Here is a 21,247-nt window from a genome sequence, read left to right as displayed (position 1 = left end):
TGGATCCCATTGCTCATTGTGAAGAGGTTTCCACCTTGGAAGGTCACCAAAAATAGACTGAGGGGTACAATTCCATGATAGGTCAGCTTTGGAAGCAAGGGAACTCACATGATTGGTTAAGGGGAAGAGGTGGAAAACCCCCCATATTTGGTTGAGGGAAGGAACACCCATATTTGGTCAAGGGAGATGTTCATTAATCACTACTTTGTCAGTATCATTCTTGGGCCTTTGACCAGCCATCTGGTCATCTCAGCAGGGGTTTTTCAGGGTTTAGTCAGCAATATTCTGGGGTTCAAGAAAAATGTGATGAGAGACCAAGGAAATTATAGTTTTCAAACAAAGGTCACTTAGGAGTGGGTAGGGGTAGTGCTAGTACAGCAAATTCCTAACACAAGTTAATAAAAGTGCTTATAATAGGCTTAACTAATATAGTATAATCTATCCTATAAATCAGTCACAAATGATATAATCATCAATAAATGGTGGATTAATTAATCATGACTCCTACTCTTACAGCATTAACTAACATAACTTACTCAAACTTAATTCTTGTGATTTTTTAAAAGTTAGAGAGACAAACGTTATGGGTAATTAATATCAACAGTTTAAGGCAAAATAGGTTGCCAGCCTCTGGGTCACTCCTCCCCCAGTGTTTCCATCACCAGGTACTGTGAAGATAATGTTGATAACTCTACTCAATTTAACTAGCACTTACTCAGATCATTGTGAATTAATGGTTATCAGTGATTTATTAATAATGTTAGCATTTTATTAATAAAAGGGTCAGTGACATTCTCAAATGCCAAAGACAAATCATGGAGGTGGTCTTGAAGAGGGTACCCACTAAGAGGGTTAGGGTTGCTCTGGAGACCCCAAAATATCAGCACGCCGTGTTCTGCCGAATGAATTCGACTCAAGTCTTCTCTCAGCCAAAGAAAAGTTTATTCAAAGTCAAGAGGACCTGAGTTCAAATCTGACCTCTTAACACTTAACTTAACTTAACTATAGCCCAAAGGTTTATAAAAATATGCATACCCTTTGACCAAGCAATATCATTTCTAGGACTGTATCCCAAAGATATCATACAAGTAGGAAAAGGACCTGTACGTACAAAAATATTTATAGCAGCTCTTTTTGTGGTAGCAAAGAATTAGAAATCAAGGGGATGCCCTTGATTTGGGCAGACACTTAACACTTGCTAGCTGTATCACCTTGGACAAGTCACTTAACCCCAATTGCCCTGCCTTCCCCCCTCCAAAAAGAACAAAAAAATTTTTTCTGTTAGTTTACAACATTCAGTTTTACAAGTTTTTGAGTTCCAAATTTTTTCCCCCACCCTCTCCCCTCCCATGATGGCATGTAATCCGATATGGATTCTACATATACCTTCACATTACACATTAGTCAAGTTGTAAAGAAGAATTACAACCAATGAAATGAATAATGAGAAAGAAGAAAGAAAAAAACAAAACGAAGAGAGAGAGAGCAAATAGTTTTGCTTCAGTCTGCATCCAGACTCCATAATTCTTTCTCTGGATGTGGAAAGCCTTTTCCATCATGAGTGCTTTAGAGTTTTCTTATAGCCTTGCATTGTTGAGATGAGCCCAGTCTATCAAAGTCAGTCATCATAGACACAATGTGTCTGTAATTGTGTACAATGTTCTCCTGGTTCTGCTACCCTCACTCAGCATCAGTTTATATAAATCTCTTCATGTTATTATGAAAAGTCTGTCTGCTCCTCATTTCTTATAGCACAATAGAATTCCATTACATGCATATACCACAACTTGTTTAGCCATTCCCCAATTGATGGGCATCCCCTTGATTTCTAATTCTTTGCCACCACGAAAAGAGCTGCTATAAATATTTTTGTACATACAGGTCCTTTTCCTACTTGTCTGTTCTCTTTGGTATACTGTCCTAGAAATGATATTGCTTGGTCAAAGGGTATGCATATTTTTATAAACCTTTGGGCTATAGTTCCAATGAAATAGTTCCAAATTGTTCTCCAGAATGGTTGGATCAGTTCACAGCTCTACCAACAATTCATTAGTGTTCCAATGTTCCCACATCTTCTCCAGAATTTATAATTTCCCTCTGATCAATAGTAATTTAGAGCATTTTTTCCATATACTTACAGATATCTTTAATTTCTTCCTCTGTAAACTGCCTGCTCATGTACTTTGACCATTTATCAATTGGGGAATGACTTGTATTCTTATGAATTTGACTCAGTTCTCTTTATGTTTTAGAAATAAGGCCTTTATCAGAGACACTTGTAACAGTTAGGATTTTGCAAAGGGGTGTCAGAAACATCATTACAAAAATTTTCAGCCATGCCTACTACAGAGGCACAATCATGTAATGGCTCCCCAGTGACTGGTGAATTGGGGAGTGATGTGGCAGGACTGAGAACTGCACAGTGCCTAAGAGTGATGTTTTCTTTATCAAGCAAGATCACTTCATGTCTGGCAAGTCTCAAGTCTGGTCATGAAGTAAGAGGGACTCAACTTTATGGGGGCACTGCGTTATCAAGGGAGCACCAAAAGCTAAATCACAAGCCTTCTGTACCAAAAAGGAGGTGCTCCAGCATAAAACTGAGTAGAATAATAAACTACTACGTATGAAGTGGGTCTGAATATATATGTAAGGATACCAGAAGCCACCCCCCACTTTGTTTTTGTACAAAAAGAGAGGACTTACTTTATTTGGGAATCCCAGCACAGGTGCTGATAATGGCTTCTTTCTGAGGTCTGAAAAGGTGGAAAGGTGCTGATGATCAGGCTTCAAAGGATCTGGAACACAGTCTTTAGTCAGAGACACAAGAAGTTTAGTTATTTCACTGAATGAAGGAATCTACCTCCTATAGTACTGGGTTACTCTGAGGATGGTGCACAACTGCAATTGGTGGTGTGTACAGTGAGCTGGATGGCCTAGATGCATTTGCAGAGACAGAATGAGTCCCCAAAGCCAAAATAAATCCCAAATATTCCACCTATGGACGGCACCAGTGGACTTTTTTTTTTTTGCTTTTTTGAAGGGGAAGTTGGGGTTAAGTGACTTGCCCAAGATCACGCAGCTAGTTTTTGTGTTGAGTGTCTGAGTCTGGATATGAACTCAGGTCCCCCTGACTCTACGGCCAATGCTTTACTCACTGTGTCATCTAGCCGCCACCTAGCCACCTTCCCCCCACCCCCACCCCAGTGGACTTTCAATATAGAGACTCCCTCTGATGAAGTTGCATTAGATGATGACAAACCTCTTGGCACAGTCAGGCACTGAGACACACTAGCAGGAAGCACTGATATATTGAATCAGGATGATAAACACTAAATTCTATGGTAAAATTTGAGAGAATAAAATGGAGCTCTCTACACATCCTTGAGGTAGATGAGTCCCCATCCATTGTGTGTTGTGAAGGCAAACAGGTATTGGGTGTCTGAGTGAATGAGGATTATAAAAAGTGCTGAGCAAATATTTATTACCGTAACCTCACAAGGGACTGAGGAAATGATAGTATCGGGGTTGGGCACCATTGGATGCCTAGGGATAAAATAAGCATTAGTGGTGCTCAAATCTTGCACAAGGCAGTAAATAGGCTTTCCAGTTGGACTTGGAATAGGCTTTTTTAACAGTGAGGATTGGCATACTTCAAGGCACTATAATACCTTGATCTCTTAGTCAATGATGGGTGAAATGCTCTCAGTGGCCTCCTTGGGTAAAGGGTAATTCAAACTAGATGGTGGAAGGCTTCCCCTAATTTTGATGGCAATAGAGATGGCAAATTTTGAAGATGCAGATGTCCATAGGGAGTCCAAAATATTAGATGAGATGCTAAATGTATCCCTGATCATCTCTGGATCATTCTGAATGAGAATGGGGAAAAAGGAAAAGAAGTTCTTAGGTATTTGCAAGAACAGAACACTATCAGGAGAACAGGAAATAGTGGCTCTAAGTTTGCATAGGAGCTCTTGCCCCAGTAGATTTACAGGGAACTTGGGCATGAAGAGGAAAGAGTGTTTAACAGACAGGGGGCCAACAGTGGGGCGATCTAGGAACATTCCGAGGCTTTCCCAAGACCCAAACAATATTTAAAGACCCAATAGAGGTATAGTTGGAATTAGATTTACTCATTAGAATGAAATTAGAAGGCTCTGTTATCCTGTAAGCAATCATAGAATGTATCACCAACTTTAAGGCTGACATGGGTAGGTGACATGGTGGCATTTTGAGGAGAAGAATGGACTAGAATAACTGAGGTCAGGACATCAGGTTCAGGAAAAATAAAAGAATCTCTGCAATTTACAACTCATACTTTTTTTTTTTTACATCTCCCATACTTTTATGCAGCAAAGTTACTCTGGGGAAACTCTATGGTCACTCTACCTTCTGTTTCTGAGATCCCATTGTTTCTTTTTACAGTCTTGGACAATATGGACCTTTTTTCTACAGTAAAAACACTCACATGATTTGTGCATTTTGATAGGGTCTCTGAAACAGCATGTACAATAGTTTCCAAAATGGCCCATACAGCAGCGTTCAAAATAGCCTGTGCAGGAGTTTCTGAAATAGCCTACACAGGAGCAAGGATGGTTTGTTGCTGTATCTTAGATCTCACCTTTTCCTTGTCCTTTTTCTTCTTTATCTTTTCCTTCACAGGCATATAGGGCAATGCTCTCAAGCTGGCCATCCTGGGTATCTTTTATGGAATTGTTTTTTGTATTTCTGGCAGTGACTGATTAGCAAATTGTGTGTTAATGATGTGTTCATCTCCTGGGTTAAGTGGGAATAATCTTATATTATTGCTCAGCACTTTTTGCACCATCTATCATAAAAATAGTTAGAGATTTCTTTCTCTTGCTTTACTGTCTCTTGTAATTTACTCCAGTTTTCAGATCTGGTGGTGCAAGCTTCCATGCCCACACTTAAGGTACCCCCTGGCTTGCCACAATCTAATGCAATGAACCTGAACATTAGGATTCCAATGGGGAGCCTGTAGTGGTCTTTTGGGAAGATCTGCAGGGTCTTGAGGGTCCCCTCTGATTAGGGGCATTCTATTAGTAACCTCTAGGATGGCACTTCTTTCTCAAGGGGAGAGTAGGGTCTCCATAAGGTCAGCAACATCTCCCTAAGTGGAGCTATACCACCTAAAACAGTCTTAAGTTGGGAAATAAGAGCCCCAGGATCTTCATCAAATTTGGGAGTGACTTTCTTCCAGGTAGAGAGGTCAGAGGGACTGAAAGACTGATGGTGACTTTTGAGTCATAACTAAGTCTTTCTTGGAGAGAGAATATACCTGTAGGTTGTTCCTCAGTTTCCGAAGGAATGAAGTTTTCACCTGATTTAGGAGGAGAACAAGTTGGGGGTGTAGAAGGAGGAAGGGGAAAAAGAAAGAGGAGGCAGTGGAGGAAGAGGAGCTGGTGAGGAAGACAAGACAGTAGGAACTGAGGAAGAAGTAGCCAAAAGGGAATTAAATATAATGAAATAAGTGACTGCTGTCATGAAACTCTAAACAGAAGTGATGAAATTCCCAAAAGAAATTAGTGTACACACATGACAGTCCCTTTTCAGGCCAATTTTGGGTCTTTTCTTATAAATCTTAGGTCATTTCTGCTCTCCATATATTTGGTTACCCATTTATCTGACTAGAAAGAAAGGCTTCCCCAACCACTTCTTGAATAGGAACCTGAGAGTTCTTGAAGAAAGAAAAATTCTTCAAGGGTTTAGTATCCTTTCTGACTGGATCCAGGAACTCACTTAAAGAAGGAAAAATTCCCTAAGGTTTTAGTATCCCTCTGGGCTTAAATCAGGAGCTTCCCTTGGAGAGAGTAAAAAAAAAAGTTCTCCAAGGGGTTAGAATTTCCTGAAGGGGTGTTGATAATCCCTCTCAGCATGTACTGAGAGGTCCCCCTTGAAGAAAGAAAATTTTTTCTACATGATGGGGTGCTTGGGATCTATGTTTATAAAATCAATTTGTAATACCAATTTGTAACATCAGTCTGTAAAACCATACCTCCCCCCCCCCCCCCCCCCCAGCTTCAGAGCATTAACTCTGCCCAGAAACAACTCATGAATTGTTTATCTCAGCTTGGAACACTGAGAAGCTAAGCCTATCAATCCTTCACAAAAGTATCTATAAACATTCCAGCTTAGGCAACTATTATCTCCCCCTTGTATAGTGTCTAGCTGCCCCCTTGAATCCTTCAGTACCCTATCTCTAGGTTGACTCCTTGGCTGCCTCAATGAATGCTTCAGGACCCTATCTCTGGGTTAACTCCTTAGCTTATTATCCACACACTGAGTCTCCATTAGCCTTGGTTCCCAGTCATCAATCTTGTCAAACATGACACTGATGTGTGGCAGACTGGGCACTTCTCAGTCAGCCCTTGACTGCTAGCTGACTTAGTGAGGTTTCAAGCCTAAAACCACACCTCCAGGTAGCCCGTCCTTGGGCTTTTTCCCAGTGAATTATGGGCAATATGACTGCTCAGTTACATTGGAAGTGCATGTCCCTTTAAACACTGGCCCCACCTTAACTCCTCCCTAATACCATCCTTGATCACCTAGTTAGCATAATTTGAACAGGTTCTACTATGGATTATTCTATAAAAACCTTAATTCTACTCCTTTAAGGTTACAGGTTCCCTAAGAACTCTTGTCAGCTGTACAGCCTAACAATTAACTGGCAGGTCCCCTAAGGACCCCTGCCCACTGTAAAGTGTACAATAAACTGTTACAACTCTGACTCCAAGTTTGCTTGGGCCTACTGAATTCTTTCCAGACTGAATTACAGGCTTTCTGGTCTTAGAAAAAGATCAGAGCTCCTGCTGAACCTATTGTGAGCCACCCTCATCATAAGGGTTTAAGTCCCTTAGGAGATTTCCAGGGTTTCTTGTCTAATTATTTTGAAACAAACACAGTAAACATAGACAGACCAAAGCAAACAAGCAAAGCTGAAACTTTTCCCCCACAAGGGGGGTGGGGTTGGGGGGAAGCTTACCTCGTTCCAAGAAGTTGGGATCAAGGGAAGAACTGGGTCTCTACCACAGTCCTCCACGGGGAAGTCCCCCTCAGTGAAAATTTCACCAAGTGCTTTGGTTGGGGTGGGTGGAGGGAAGCTGAGAGTTTGCCTCAGGGACTAGGTTGCCCCCCTCTACAACTCCTACCTAGCTTGCCCATAGTTAAGGTAAAAATTAAAGTCAACCAAGGCACAAAGCTCTGAACATGATCAATTTATTAATAAAGTGTGAATTTACCAATAAATAGAATTTTAGCTTTGTCCTTAGTTAAGATCATGAGGTAAGGTCTCCTTAATTGTTCCTGGGCAGTCCTATATGAGAAATAATATATTTCCTTGAGTTAGGGTGATTTATGGGACAACTTAGCTCCAAGAGGAAGGCTGAACTTCTGAACCTACAGACTTCTTAGCTCAGAGACAAAGAAAGGGACTTACTTAGGTGGTTATGAAAAAATACAGAATAAAATCAACTACAAATAGAATTAATTACAAAAATGGGATTGATTAAGAAAAGGAATCAATTTTATTTTCTCAAATGGAATGGGCTATCTCAGGAGGTAGTGGGTTTCCTCTCTTTGGAGGTCTTCAAGTAGAAGCTGAGTAACCATTTTGGGGGGTCATTTTCAGGTATGGATTGTATTAAATGTTCTCTGAGTTGCCTTCCAACTCTCAAATACTGTGACTCCATGATTCTGTTTTAGGGTTGGATTGTATTGGATTGTACCACATCCCATGGAGCATTCAGAGGAATGGGTTATTTTGAGGTTATTTTGGAGCATGTATAAAACTGAGCTGAGCTCACCTGGCCACTTCCAGGGATAAGTGCCCTGGCTCAGTACTGAAGTCCTTCCTCTCTCAGATGATGCTACAATTCCTTATTGCTCCAGGTGGATCATGCCTTTGGGATGAGGAAGCAATCCCTTTATTGGTTTCTTGGTCCCAATGACAGAATTTGGGGGAGGGGAGGCTGTTTCAAAGAGGATTGACCTCTGAGCAGGGAAGAACTGCTCACTCAATAGACTTTGGCAAGAGTGACAACTCCATAATTGCTTTCTTTCTTTTTAGCTATTGAGGTCATTGGGACTTTTCAGGGAACAGGCATTTATTATCAGTAAATGAACATTTATTAAGTATCTAAAATATGCCAGACACTAAGTTAACACATACAAAGGATACAGAGAATGGCAAAAGAAATTCTCTTCTCTCAAGGAGCTCTCAGCCTAATGACATGTAAACAAATATGTACTAATAAACTATAGACAGGATACCTTGGAAATTCTAGACAGGAAAGGAAAGCATGACAATTAAGAAGGGTGGGGAAAGATTTCCTGCAGAAGGTATGATTTTGGGTGGTACTTTAAAGAAGGCGGGAAATTGGGAAGGTAGAGATAAGGAGGAAAACCATTCCAGACATAGGGGACAACCCCTGAAAATGCCCAGAACCAAGAGTAATGTCTTGTTCAAGTAACAGCAAAGCCATTGTCAGTGAATTAAAGACTACCTGGGGGCAGGTGTGTGGGGGGTAAGGTATGAGAAAACTGACAAGGGAGTGCAATTTACCAAGTGCTTTCAATCCAAACAGTGGGTTTTATGTTTCTGGAGATGACAGGGAGCCTTTGGAGTTTATTGTTTGGGCATGGTATGATCTGATTTGCACTTTGGGAAGATTACTTTGACAGCTGAATGAAGTATAAACCGAAGTGGAGATTCAGGGCAGAGAGACCAAAAAGCAGTATCTACAGGACAGCAAGTGCTAGATATGAGACTGCAGTTCAGGAGAGAGGTTAGGGGTAGACAGATAAATCTGAGAATCCTCAGCATAAAGATGATAGTTGAATCTATGGAAGCTGATGAGTTCAGCAGGTGAAATAGTATAGATGGAAAAAAGAAGAGGGTCCAGGACAGAGTCTTGGGCATAGCCATGGTTAATGGCCATGATCTGGATAAAGATTCAGCAAAGGAAACTGAGGAGAGGTCAGACAGGTAGGAGAACCAGGAGAGAATGTTGTCCCAAAAACTTAGAGAGAAGAGAGTATTAAAGGGAATTGGGTGATCAACAGTGTGAAAAGCTGCAGAAGTCAAGAAGGATAAGGACTGAGGAAAGGCCATTAGATATGACCATTAAGAAATAATAATAACTCTGGAGAGAGGAGTTTCAGTTGAACAATGGGGTCAGAAGTCAGACTGTTGAGAATTAAGACAGTGAGAGGAGAGGAAGTAGGTCACTATTAGTCAGTCATGTCTGACTCTTTGTGACCCCATGAGCCATAGTATCAGGTCCTTCTACTCTACTGTCTCTCAAAGTCTGTCCAAGTTCATGTTTGCTGTTTCCATGACACCATCTATCCATCTCATCCTCTGCAGTCCCCTTTTCCGTTTGCTTTCAATTTTCCCCAACATCAGGGTCTTTTCCAATGAGTCCTGTCTTTTCATTATGTGGCTAAAGTATTTAAGCTTCAGCTTTGGTATTTGACCTTCCAATGAATAGCCTGAATTAATTTCTTTAATTTCTGATTTGACCTCCTTGCTGTTCAAGGGAGTCTCAAAAGTCTTCTCCAGCACCACAATTCAAAAGCACTGATTCTGTGGTGCTCAGTTTTCCTTATAGTCCAACTCATAGCTATACATTGCTACTGGAAAAATCATAGCTTTGACTACATGGACTGTTGTCAGCAAGGTGATGTCTCTGCTTTTTAATATGATGTCCAGATTTTCCATATCTTTCCTTCCAAGGAGAAATATTCTTTCAATTTTATAGTTATAGTCACTATCTGCAATGATATTTAAACCCAAGAATATAAAATCTGACATGCTTCCATTTCTTCTCCCTCTATTTTTCAAGAAGTAATAGGATCAGTTAGGACACCTTCCAACATGAGGGACTCATCTTCTGATGTCAGCTCTTTTATCATTTTGGTACTATCCATGATGTTTTCTTGGCAAGTTTGTAATTTCCTTCTCCAGCTCCTTTTGTCAGAACTCTCCACTAAGATCTGTCCATCTTGGTAACCCTGTACAGCATAGCTCATAGTTTTATTGAGCTACAGAGGCCCCTCTGCCATGACAAGGCAGCGATGGAGTGGGTGGGGGGCACCAAGGGTAGGATTGTTGTTGAGTTTTTCAGTCATGTACAACTTTTTGTGACCCCTTTTTGGGGTTTTCTTGGCCAAAGTACCAGAATGCTTTGCTATTTCCTCTCCAGTTCATCTTACAGATGAGGAAACTGAGGCAAAAAGGGTTAAGTGACTTGCCCAGGGTCACACAGCTAGGGTCTTGTCTCATGAAGATGAGTCTTCTTGATTCCAAGTCCAATGCTCTCTCCACTGAACCACCAAAAAGCCCAGAGAGACTATAGGCACCTATAGATGCCCATCTCAAGGAATTTAGCCACAAAAAGGAGGAGAGATGTGGGACTATAGTTATTGGGGACAGATGGATCACATGAGTGCTCCTCATTGTTACTGAGTTATTCAGAAAATATGGGTCTGATGGGAAAGAGGTATGACTAATAATTCCAAACTGTATTTGCCCTCTATGGGGAATCTGAACCATAATGTGGGCCTATGAATCTAGGAAGGATTAAGTAGGATGTAGGAATAAGAATTTTGGTCATGGTGTGGTCCCATTGATAGCCTCATGCTCAATTTCCTTCTGAGAGGAGTTTATAAACTATTGTGAGCATTTTCTGTATTTGTTTAAGGGTTCCTATAGGCCCTTTTTGCCTTTGGCATTTTTTTCAGGGTGAAATAAAGGTTGTCCTCTACCTAACATGCAATTTTTACTCTGAGTGTTAATATAGAAACCAGGGATTTTGTTGTCCTAGAGAAATCTAGAGAGGAATTTGTTAATTTCTTGGACAAACTTTGGATAGGGGCATAAAAAGTCAAAGGGGAAATATAATCCTTTGGGGGAGGTCCCTGAAATCTGATGCACTCTGTGTGAAGCCATGTAATAAGAATGTAAATTTTGAAGATCTTCCCTGCCCCTAGGCTAATGTGCACCTGAAGCCTGGGGTGGGAGGCTTGTTTTTCAGTAGATACTTCTTGATTGGCCAGTGAGTCAATAAGGTTGTTACATTCTCTGAGCCAGGAGAAGGCTATATAAGCCCTGATGTGTAGCTTTGTTTTGGGACTCACTTTGAGAAGTGTTCTGTGATTTGATCTGAATTCTGGGAAGCCGTTGTTGAGAGTCCCCCGGCTTTGAAAAACCCAGAATGTGGAAACCCAGATGTTGACTGGGTATGGATGTAATGGTTGGACAGTTTGGAAAGCTGTCTACTTGATGTTTCTGTCTTGATAATTATGCCTGTATACTTTGAGGTTCAGGGTGCTGACCTTTTCTCCTGAACAAGGTAAACGATATATGTCTGACTGATTAAAGTAAGCTTGTTAACCCATTTTGAGTTGCTTTCCTTTAACAAAGCAGATCCAAGAACCTGTGTGAGCAGGCACCCTGGGGACACTGGGGTGCTTGCCACTACAAGCCAGAATTTGGGGGGTTCTGAACCATGTGTTACATCAGATTGAAATGAATTGGTTTTCTTTGTATCTTATTCAAAACTTTGACAATTCAAAGGTGAAAGCTGCTTTCACATAATTACTGGCAATACTCTACTTGACTTAAATAGTTTTCCAGATAATCTCTTTACAAAAGAATTCTTTTCCTGGATTTCAGATATTTTACAAAGCCCCCAGCTGCCTCCTTAACTCACAAATTCCTTAAATATCTAGCAGTCAGGTTACTAAATTTAAGCCTATACGAAGTGAATTGTAACTGTTCCAATTCTGGAACACGATCTTAAAAATTACAACCAGGTAAGAAATCAAATACCTTCTTTGTATGTGATAAAACTTGGAACTCAATCCTGGCAATAACACTTTGTATTTTCCATATGTCAGCATAGATACACATACTATCAGGAAATGCCCGTCTGCATGCTCCTGATTTACCTGCTTTTACTCATTGTTTTGGGGGTGAGGAATCAGTTGAACGGTGTGTCTAGAGATTTAAACCTTTCATTATTCTATTACTTTATGTTCCCATATTTAATCATCTTCTGAATGTATTCAAATAGCTCAACTAAGATGTTTTCTTAAAAAACCAAACAAGTCAAATTAGCTGAAATTCTACTCATGTTCTATCTTTTCACACCCAGTCAGCTATCTCAGAACAGATGGATGAGCTTAGCAGACCAAGAGGGGAAAAAGATGAGACTGTGAACAGTGAGACATTTGTTGTGAGAATGCCTCTAGAAATGAGATTTGATTTCATTTGCAGGGTGTGTGTGTGCGTTTGTACAATAAAGTGTATTTGACTTTGTATGGCAAAGTAACTGTGTTTGTGTTCAAGGTGAGGGAGTTTATGGGTATCTGGTGAGGAGAGTGTGCATGATGGGGTGTTTGTGTTTATGGTTAAATGCATGACTATGGTGTGTATGTGTGTTTGTGTGTATGACAAGAAGTGTGTACAATATAGCAAGCTGTATATTTTTGCATGTGTACATGGTGGTCTTAGTATGTGTGTGTAGTGAAGGGTATGCATTTTGTCTATGTGGTGATGGGATGTATTCACATAAGTGGTCTATTTGTGTGTAGAGTGAAATAGATTTGCGTTTGTGTGCATAAGTGTGTGATTATCTACAATGAATTTGTGCATGGTGGCAGGTATGTATAGTGAGGGATGTGTTGGTATGTGTATATTGATGTGTATTTGTGGACGGTGAGGGCATTGTGGGTATGGTGAAGTATGTGATGGTGGAATGCATATGGTAAAGGGTGTGTGCTTGTGTTTATGGTGATGACATATTTTTTGCGTATGTCAATGAGTTGTATTTTGTGTGTATAGTGATGAATGTTGGTTGTGTTGTTTGTGGATGGTTGTACACAATCTGACTGTGAAACCATGGTGATTTGTGTGGATGTTGACAATAAATATTTAAAAGTATGTGTAAGAGGGCGATGTATTTACGGTATTATTACGGGGACATGCAGTCTCATTCCTAGGTCCAGTTCCCCTCCACAAGCCCTTGGGTGTGTGTAGGGATAGAGGCACGTGGTTGCTGTTCACAGCGCCCCCCTGTGTGGTGGTGGTGTGTGCACAGCCGGCCTTGGGTCTCCATAAGCCCTTGGGTGCTCAAGAACACCGGCTAAGCATTTTAAATTTTGCATACTTAGGCCCAAGAGGACCATTTGTGTGTATGTGCTGTGCATGGTGTGTCCGCGTGGACACTACTCCCACGTCAGGCCTCCCGGGCCCGGGGTGTGGGCAGACGAGGGTTATTTGCGTGTGTCCGTGGGCGGGGTGGACACGGTCTTGCCCCAAGCGCACCTCTCCCCCAGGTCGTGGGGGAGTATATGACTAGTCCCGGAGGACACAGCCTGGAGCTCCTCAGAGCTCCGCTCCGCCCCGCCCCCTCTCCAGGCCTTGGGGTGTGTACGAGTTAGGCTGTGTGCGAAGGCGGACGCAAAGTCTCCCCCACTCTACCCCCTGCCCGGCCCCGGCCCCGTCAAGCCCCCTTTGTGTCAGCCTAGGCCCCCCGGCCTCGGTCTCGGGCCCAACCCCAGCCTCGTTTTCGTCTTCGTCCCGCCTCCTTCAGTCCACGTCCTCGTGCCCTGCCCCCGCCCTCCTCCGCGCGGTTGCCATGGCAGCCGTCCGTCTGATTTCCCGCCCCCTTTCCTAGCCCCGCCCGCCTCTCTCCTCCCGCCTCCCGCCTCCCAGCGCTATGGCTGAGCTGGGGTGGGAGGAGGGAAGGGTAGAGAGGAGGAAGAGAGGGAGGGCCGCGCCGCGCTCTGAGAAAAGGAACGCCGGCGCGCCGGGGCCCGCGCTCTCATTGGCTGCCTCCTACGGAGGCCGGGAGCCCCGCCTCCCTGGTGGGGGGTCACGTGATCCCTTTCCAAGATGGCCGCCCTGTTGTTTTGATGAATAATCCTTGGTGGGGCCAGGGGGGCCAGCGGCGGGCGGAGGGGTAGGCGGCTTCGCGCTCGGGCCTGACGCACCCGCACTCCCGGCCCCTTCCCCGGCCCCCGGTGGGGCTCTGGCGCGCAGGCAGGCAGGCGGGCGGGCAGACAGGCCGGCGGAGCGGGGAGGGGCGGGGCGTGGCGTGGTGGCCGGCCTTGCCCGAGGAGGCGGCGGCAAGAGGGTCAGTGGCTACCCAGGAGGCTCCGGTCCCCAAAGCACCTCGGCGCTCGTCCCGCCCGCAGCCTGCAGCCGCCGGGGCCCGAAGGGCCGCCAGAGACGAGCCGAGCCGCGGCGAGGCGAGGGGCGCGGGACCGAGCGAGCGCCCAGGCTGCAGCTGCAGCGGCCGCCACGAGGAGCCAGCCCGGCGGGCTGCAGAGCCGGGCCGGGCCGGGGCCAGGCGCCTCCTGCCTCCAGCGGCGGCGGCAGCGAGGGACAGCGCGGGCGGCCTCAGGCTCGGCAGCGACGCGCGCCCAGGCGGAGCTCCCCCGGCCGCCCGGGGCGCCGCTCCTCGGGGCCCCTCTTCCTCTCCTCTCCTCTGACTATGCAATTCTGAGACCGCCCCGACGGGGATCCCGCCCGGCCGGCCCCGTGCAGCGAGCCCCGGAGCCCCGAGCCCGGCCCCCACGCCCCTTTCCCCGCCACCTTTCACCATTAAGAGGAAAGCGATGGAGGAGCTGAGCGCTGACGAGGTGAGAGCGGGGCAGAGGGGTGGAACGGGTGTGTGTGAGACGGGGTGGGGGGGGGTACTGAGTGTGACAGTGGTGTGTGTGTGTGTGTGTGTGTGATAGGGCATGGTGAGTGTGTAGATGTGTGTATGTGTGAGACTGAGCGTGTGGTGGTGTTGTGTGTTGTCAGCCTGAGTGTGTGATAGTGTTGGGAATGTGTGTTGTGAGCATGTGTGTGTTGGGAGTGTGTGATAGTGTTGGGAGTGTGTGTTGTGAGCAGGTGTGTTGTGAACCCGAGCGTGTGGTTGTGTGTGTTGTGAGCAGGTGTGTTGTGAGCAAGTGATAGTATTGGGACTGTGTTATTGAGCGGGTGTGTTGTGAACCCGAGCGTGTTGTAGCATGTGGTAGCGTGTGTTGTGAGCCTGAGTGTGTGTTGTGAGCCTGAATGTGTGGTAGTATTGGGAGTGTGTGTTGGGAGTGAGTGATTGTATTGGGATTGTGTGTTATGAGCGGGTGTGTTGTGAACCCGAGCGTGTAGTAGCATTGTGTGTTGTGAGCCTGAGTGTGTGTGTGTTGTGAGCCTGAGTGTGTGATAGTGTTGGGAGTGTGTGTTGTGAGCGGGTGTGTTGTGAGCGAGTGATAATATTGGGACTGTGTTGTGAGCGTGTGTGTAGTGTTGTGAGCCTGAGTGTGTGATAGTGTTGGGAGTATGTGTGTATATAGGTGTTCTGAGCCTGAGCATGTGTGTCTGTGATGGGAGTGTGTGTGTTCGGAGCCTGAGCATGTGATAATGTTGGGAGTGTGTCTTGTGAGCCTGAGTGTGTGTGTGTTAGCCTGAGTGTGTTTGTGTGGTGAGCCTGAGCGTGTGATAGTGTTGGGAATGTGTATGTGACTGTAATAGGGTATTGTGAGTGTGTATATGTGTGCAGCTGATAAGAGCTATGTGTGTATTGTGAGATTAAGTGTGTGATAGTGTTCTGAGTGTGAGACTGAGTCATTGCGTTAGACTGAGGGAGAAACTGAGACTCAGTGAATGTGTGTGAGCGTGTAACTGAACGTGTGTGACAGTATGTGTAAGACAGAATAAATATGTGTGATAGAGAATGTGAGCAAATATGTGTGAGACTGAGTCTGAGTGATTGTGTGCAATTGATTATGATAGTGCATGACTGTGAGTGATGTGAATGAATGTGTTGGGATGATGAGTGTGGGAGATTGAGTGTGTGTCTGTGTGTGTGTTGGGAGGAGGGGGGGTCAGCATTGCACAGACATGATTCTGCTCCAGGACTGCTGACCCTCTCTCTAGTAGAACTGGGGACCTGAATTTCCCACAGACTTGGGTGTCTGACTCTGTAAGAGGTGGGAGGGAAGGAAGGTTCCATGTCTATCCTCTCAACCTCCACCTTGAATTTCTCTTGAACCCTTGGCTGGACCTTATTACTTGCATGATCTAGGGGAAGAAAGGGCTTCTTGGAGGTGGGGTGGGAAGTCTTGGCCTGAACTCCACAGTTGTTTTTCTTTAAAAGTTTCTCACTTCAGGCACCTGAAAGTTGTCTTCTTTAAAAACACCACCACAATTTTCTAATGTGTCGCTTTTTTTTTCTTAATGATCCCGTTTTTTTTTTTAATGATCCCGTGAAGATGCCCAAGATTGTCAGTCTCCCCATATAGTGAGCTAGAACAGTTAACTGTGTGTTGACCTGTCAGTCAGCTAGTGCCTACGGTGTGCTGGGCACTGTGCTGAGTCAGCACCAGAATGCAAAGAAAGACCAGAAAACCTCCAGGCAAAGCACCCAGTCCCTGCTCTCTCCAGGAACCCACCACACAGTAGGCATTTTATAAATTCAGGTTGCTTAAGTGTCTAACAGGGAGGTCCAGGTCAACTCCTGGAATTACAGGCAGTGTTTTCTTTATGACTTGTCATAGGACCTCTTGAATTCTACCTTTTTTTTTTTTCTATTTCTGTTCCCTTTCAGACTGGTGGGCATTTCTTACTGTGGTAGAGACCATGCAGGAAGCCATTGACTTTAGTCAAAAGAGTCCAGAGAGTTCTGGGTTTGAATTCTGACTCTGGCACTTGTGGGACCATGGCCTAGTTGCTTAAGCTCTTTGAGACTCAATTTCTTTATCTGTTAAATGGAGATATTTAACATAGCACCTACCTCATTGGGTTGTTGTGACAATCAAATGAGATAATATACATAGAGAACTTTAAAATGATTTCATTTTCAGTTATCCCTGCTGTATCTAAAAGGAATTGTATTTCTTTCTCTGCTTTTTGAAGATGATTTTCATAAAGCAGGGTTCTGGCAGCTCCCTCAAAGTTCCTTCTGATGGTTCACAAAGAACTACGCCACAGTGAGCAGAAGAAAGTAGTAAACATGAGAGTTAGTTGTGACCAGCCTTCAGTGCAGCTGTTTTAACCTCAGTGGTCAGTGTATTTACTTAGGTATTACACTCCCCCGGGATAGGGCAGACTCATTAGTGGGGAGGAGTCGGACTGGGAAATTGTGATGTGGTACCTGGCCCTTGTGAAGGCCAGGACTGCCCCGACCTGTGCCACAGACCTTTCAAACAGGCCATTTGTAGAGTAGCATCGTACTCCTGGAGAAGCTGAGCAGTGGCATCCAGCCCTCTTCTCTCACCTCTGCTGTTTGGACAGAGCCCCCTCCCCCATCGGCTGCTCCCTCTGCTGATGAATGGCCTCCTAGTTCTTGAAGACTGGCTCAGACGCTGCCCCTTCTTCCAGCCAGACACGTTCTCTTCTCCAGATCCAAGGGATGCTGGCCTTTCCTTTGGCACTTGAGTAAACCTTTGTGGTTTGGTATCTGGAGCCAATTCACGTTTGGTAGTTGCCTGTACTATACAAGATTCTGGGGATAAGAAGACAGTAACAAAACAATCCCTGCCTTCCAGGTACTTCCATTCTTCTGAGAGGAAACAGCCCTTACATATGTGTTTAGTCTGCACACTCATTCCCTCACACTATTAGGTCATCAGCTGTTCAAAATTGGTGATTGCTTCCATAGATGATCCTGCTCTAATTAAAAATCAAGCAAAAAAGGTTGTTTATAATATCTGTTCAGTAGTTAGGTGATTTTAAAGTGAAGAAATTGGGTTAATGAGGAGGCTTTAACATTTTTTAAATTGACAGATGCATATATATTTTTTTGCAACATAATTTCTAACATTCCTCCTCCCTCTCCCCTACCAAGAGAGCTATCCTCAGTAACAAAGAAAAATCAAGGCAGTGTTATATGCACGGGGCCTGGCATATAGTGGGTGCTTAATAAATGTTTATTGATTGATTGGAGACAACAGAAGAGGAATCTAACCAGCCCAGCCCAGCCCAGTCAGTCTAGTCTGAGAGTATCTGCAGTATTCTGCACCCAGAGCGGGGAGATGCTTTTTCTTTTCCCTTATTCAGGGCCATGCTTGCCTGTTATAATTATACGGTATTCCATCTCAAACCTTTGTTCTTTGCATTTACATTGTTGAGGTCATTTTGTATGCCCTCTTCCTGGTTCTGCTGACTTAAGTTTGTAGCAGCTCATCTAAGACTCCCAGTGTTTTTCTGTATTCTCCCTAGTCAGTGGCCCCTCCAGAGCTCCGGCTCTGCCAACAGAGGACCTGGGTTTGTAGCCTGCCTCTGATGTTCTTCACTGTACATGATGACCTTTGAGGCTCTTTCTACCTCTGCATCTGTGATCTCATGGTCACTTCTCATGGTGCAGGGATGTTCCATTCTGTTCATGGAATGACAGTGGATAGAGGGATTGATGGACTCAGTAGAGTCGTGAAGGACTTGGGTTCAAATCCCACCTCACATACTTATGGGCTCTGTGACCCTGGCCATATCCCTTCACCTTTGGGTGCTCCAGTTTTCTCATCTGTAAAATGAGGGGGTTGGACTGGATGACCTCTTCAGGCCCTTTGCAGCTCCAAGTCTCTGACTCTGACCTTATTCCGCAGTGTTAGCCATTCTACAGTTTATGGGCATCTGTCCTATTTCTGGTTCTTTGCTTCTTCAAAAAATCCTGTTATAATTTGTTAAGTGCCTGGTATCCAGGAAGAGACAAAAGGCGACCCCTGTCCTTCAGGAGCTTACAGTCTAACTAGGGAGACGCCGTTCAGACAAGTAGAAAGCAAGCTATCTACAGGGTAAATAAGAAGTAATTACTAGAGGGGAGGCCCTAGAATTAGGAGAGGTTGGGGAAGGCTTCCTGTAAAAGAAGAGATTTTAGTTATAAGTATTTTGCAGTGCTATAAATATTTTGGTGAATGTGGAATCTTCTGCCTTTGACCTGCTGGTGACGTGGATAGAGCTCTAGCCTGGAGTCAGGAAGACCTGAGTTCAGATCTACCCACAGACATTTACTAGGTGTGTTACCCTGGGCAATTAACCTCAGTTTATCTCAGTTTCCTCATTTTGAAAATGGAGATAGTAATAGCACCTTCTTCCTAGGGTCCTTGGAAGGATCAGATAATATTTATAAAGGCCTCAGCCTGGTGCCTGGCACATAATAAACACTACACAAATGTTGTCATTATTATTACTGCTCTTACTGAACAGTGCCTGCCTGGAACATAATAGGTGCTTCCCCTTTCTTAGCAGAATTGCAAAGAGCTTCCCATAGTGGTAACAGTCCATGACTCCACAGACACTGTATTGGGGTGCCTTGCTTTCCACAGCTCTCTCAGCATGTACTGCTTCCCTCTTTTGTGAGAAGGCAGCTGGGGCTGAGACGTGAAGCCCAGAGGGTAAGGAGTGGGGCTGAGAGACAAGGGAGCTGGCGGTCTGGCGACCTGGCAGACTGGCCGCTGTCTTTACTTTGAGAGGGTGATTGCAGCCCTTGCTCTTTTGCTTTCTCCTGATGCCTAGTCAGTTTTGTTTCAGCCTCTCATTTTCTTTTTGAATCTTTACCTTTCTATTTCTTTCAGTGTCTTTATTTCTTACATATGTTTTCATAAGCAAGAAATTGGCTTTTCCCCCCTCATCATTCCATCACTATTTTTTTTATCACGTTGTTTAGTTCATTCATATTTGGCAATTTTTAAACTTCATTTTGATTTTAATTCTGAACATAAACATAAGACAATTTCCATAAATACAGTAGAACAGAAATAGAGTACTACATAAAATGTGAATACTATGTACAGTTATTTCCTTTTTAAATATTATGATTAATTCTAAAAAAGATACTGGAGTAGTTTGTCTTTTCCTTCTCCAGCTCATTTTGCAGAGAGGAAACTAAGGCAAACAGGGTTAAGTGACTTGCCCAGGGTCACACAGCTAGTAAGCCTCTGAGGCTGGATTTGAACTCAGTAAGAAGAGTCTTCTTGGCTTCAGAGCTGGCACTCTATCCACTGAGTCACCCAGCTGCTCCAGGAGGGGAGTTCCCTACAGTGATACAGTTTCATAAGTCTGGACCATAGAGACAAAAATGAGCAACACAGTTGCTAAAATGAATCTTCCCTTTTTAATGTCACTGCCTTCCTTGAGAACCTATTGCTTGCTACCGAATGCTTAACCGTTTTTGGGTGGAAAAGACTTGATTTCTTCAGTTTTTTTTAATTTGATTTCATAGCATATTCTGGCATTGTTGTATTCTAATGTGTATTGTGCTTATATATGTATATGTCTTATTACCCTCATAGATTGTAATCTTTTTGAGGGCAAGACGTACCTCATATTCTTATTTTCTCTAGCTCCTGTCACAGTTGAATGCTTATTTATTAAGTGCTTGTTATATGCCAGGGACTGTTACATATACAGTATATATAGTAGGTGCTTAATAAAGATGTATGAAGGTCCTAGGAGGACCAGCAGCTCCAGTGTGAGGGCTTGCAAATCCTCTTCAGGGCTGTTCCTCGACCTTTGGTGGCCACCTGTCACCCTGTTCTCACCCGTGGCTCCAAGAAGCTGCAGGATACACAGTGGCCACAGCCCAGCAGATTGTCTTGGCAGAAGGGCTAAACCAGTTTGAGGGTTGGGGATGTCTACTCTAAGCATGTGAAGACATCCCCTGGCAGAATGGGCAGATGAGAACAGTTTTGTTTCAATGGCCATGAAGGCTGCCGAAGCAGTCTCTGAGGAGCGCTTAGAGCTTGGTCAGACATCAAGACACCAAGGTCATCCACTGCATCCAGGGCCATTTCTTTTGGCTTGTCCCTGGACTTCAGTGATTCTGGAAAAGAGAACGAGGGTCACTTTGTGCAACTCTGCCTCACTTAAAAATCCAGTTTGCCCAGGAGTCAAGACATTACACTGTGATGTCATTGGTCCTCTTCAAAAATAAAGGACAAACATCTTTACCAGTTTGCTTGGTAGGAAGTGAAACCTCAGATGATTTTAATTTACATTTCTCTTCTTAGTGGTTGGTAGCAATCTTTCATATAGCTGTTAATCATTTGTATCCTTTGTTCTTTTGTGTTTTTGTTTGTGGCCTATATATCTTGGATATATCTTATCAGAGATGTTTAATGGAAAGATTTTTTCCCCCCTTAATAGGCATTTTTCATTCAGGTTATATCTTATTTTATCATCTCTAAACTGTTCTGATTTAGAAGTTTTTACTTTTTTGAGTTTTCAATTAATATTTATTTT

The 21,247-nt window shown here is 43.9% G+C and overlaps 1 protein-coding gene across 2 annotated transcripts in view; it reads left to right on the top strand.

Annotated features, from left to right (window-relative positions):
• Window positions 1-14,489: 14,489 nt before the first annotated feature.
• UBE4B (ubiquitination factor E4B) overlaps window positions 14,490-21,247 on the top strand; it is a 141,197-nt gene continuing 134,439 nt past the window's right edge. The window contains exon 1 of one of the 2 annotated variants that reach the window (XM_069079413.1): window positions 14,490-14,664. In XM_069079413.1, the coding sequence (XP_068935514.1) occupies window positions 14,641-14,664 (24 nt within the window). In that variant the 5' untranslated portion in view covers window positions 14,490-14,640. The remainder of the gene's footprint in view (window positions 14,665-21,247) is intronic. The other variant, XM_069079414.1, reaches the window with a different exon arrangement.

Source organism: Petaurus breviceps, unplaced genomic scaffold (assembly GCF_028583685.1).
Source record: "Petaurus breviceps papuanus isolate PSGF00001 unplaced genomic scaffold, PetGlider_PUasm1.0 91041, whole genome shotgun sequence".
In the NCBI taxonomy this organism is placed as follows: Eukaryota; Metazoa; Chordata; class Mammalia; order Diprotodontia; family Petauridae; genus Petaurus; species Petaurus breviceps.
This window is presented reverse-complemented; position numbering and strand designations above follow the sequence as displayed.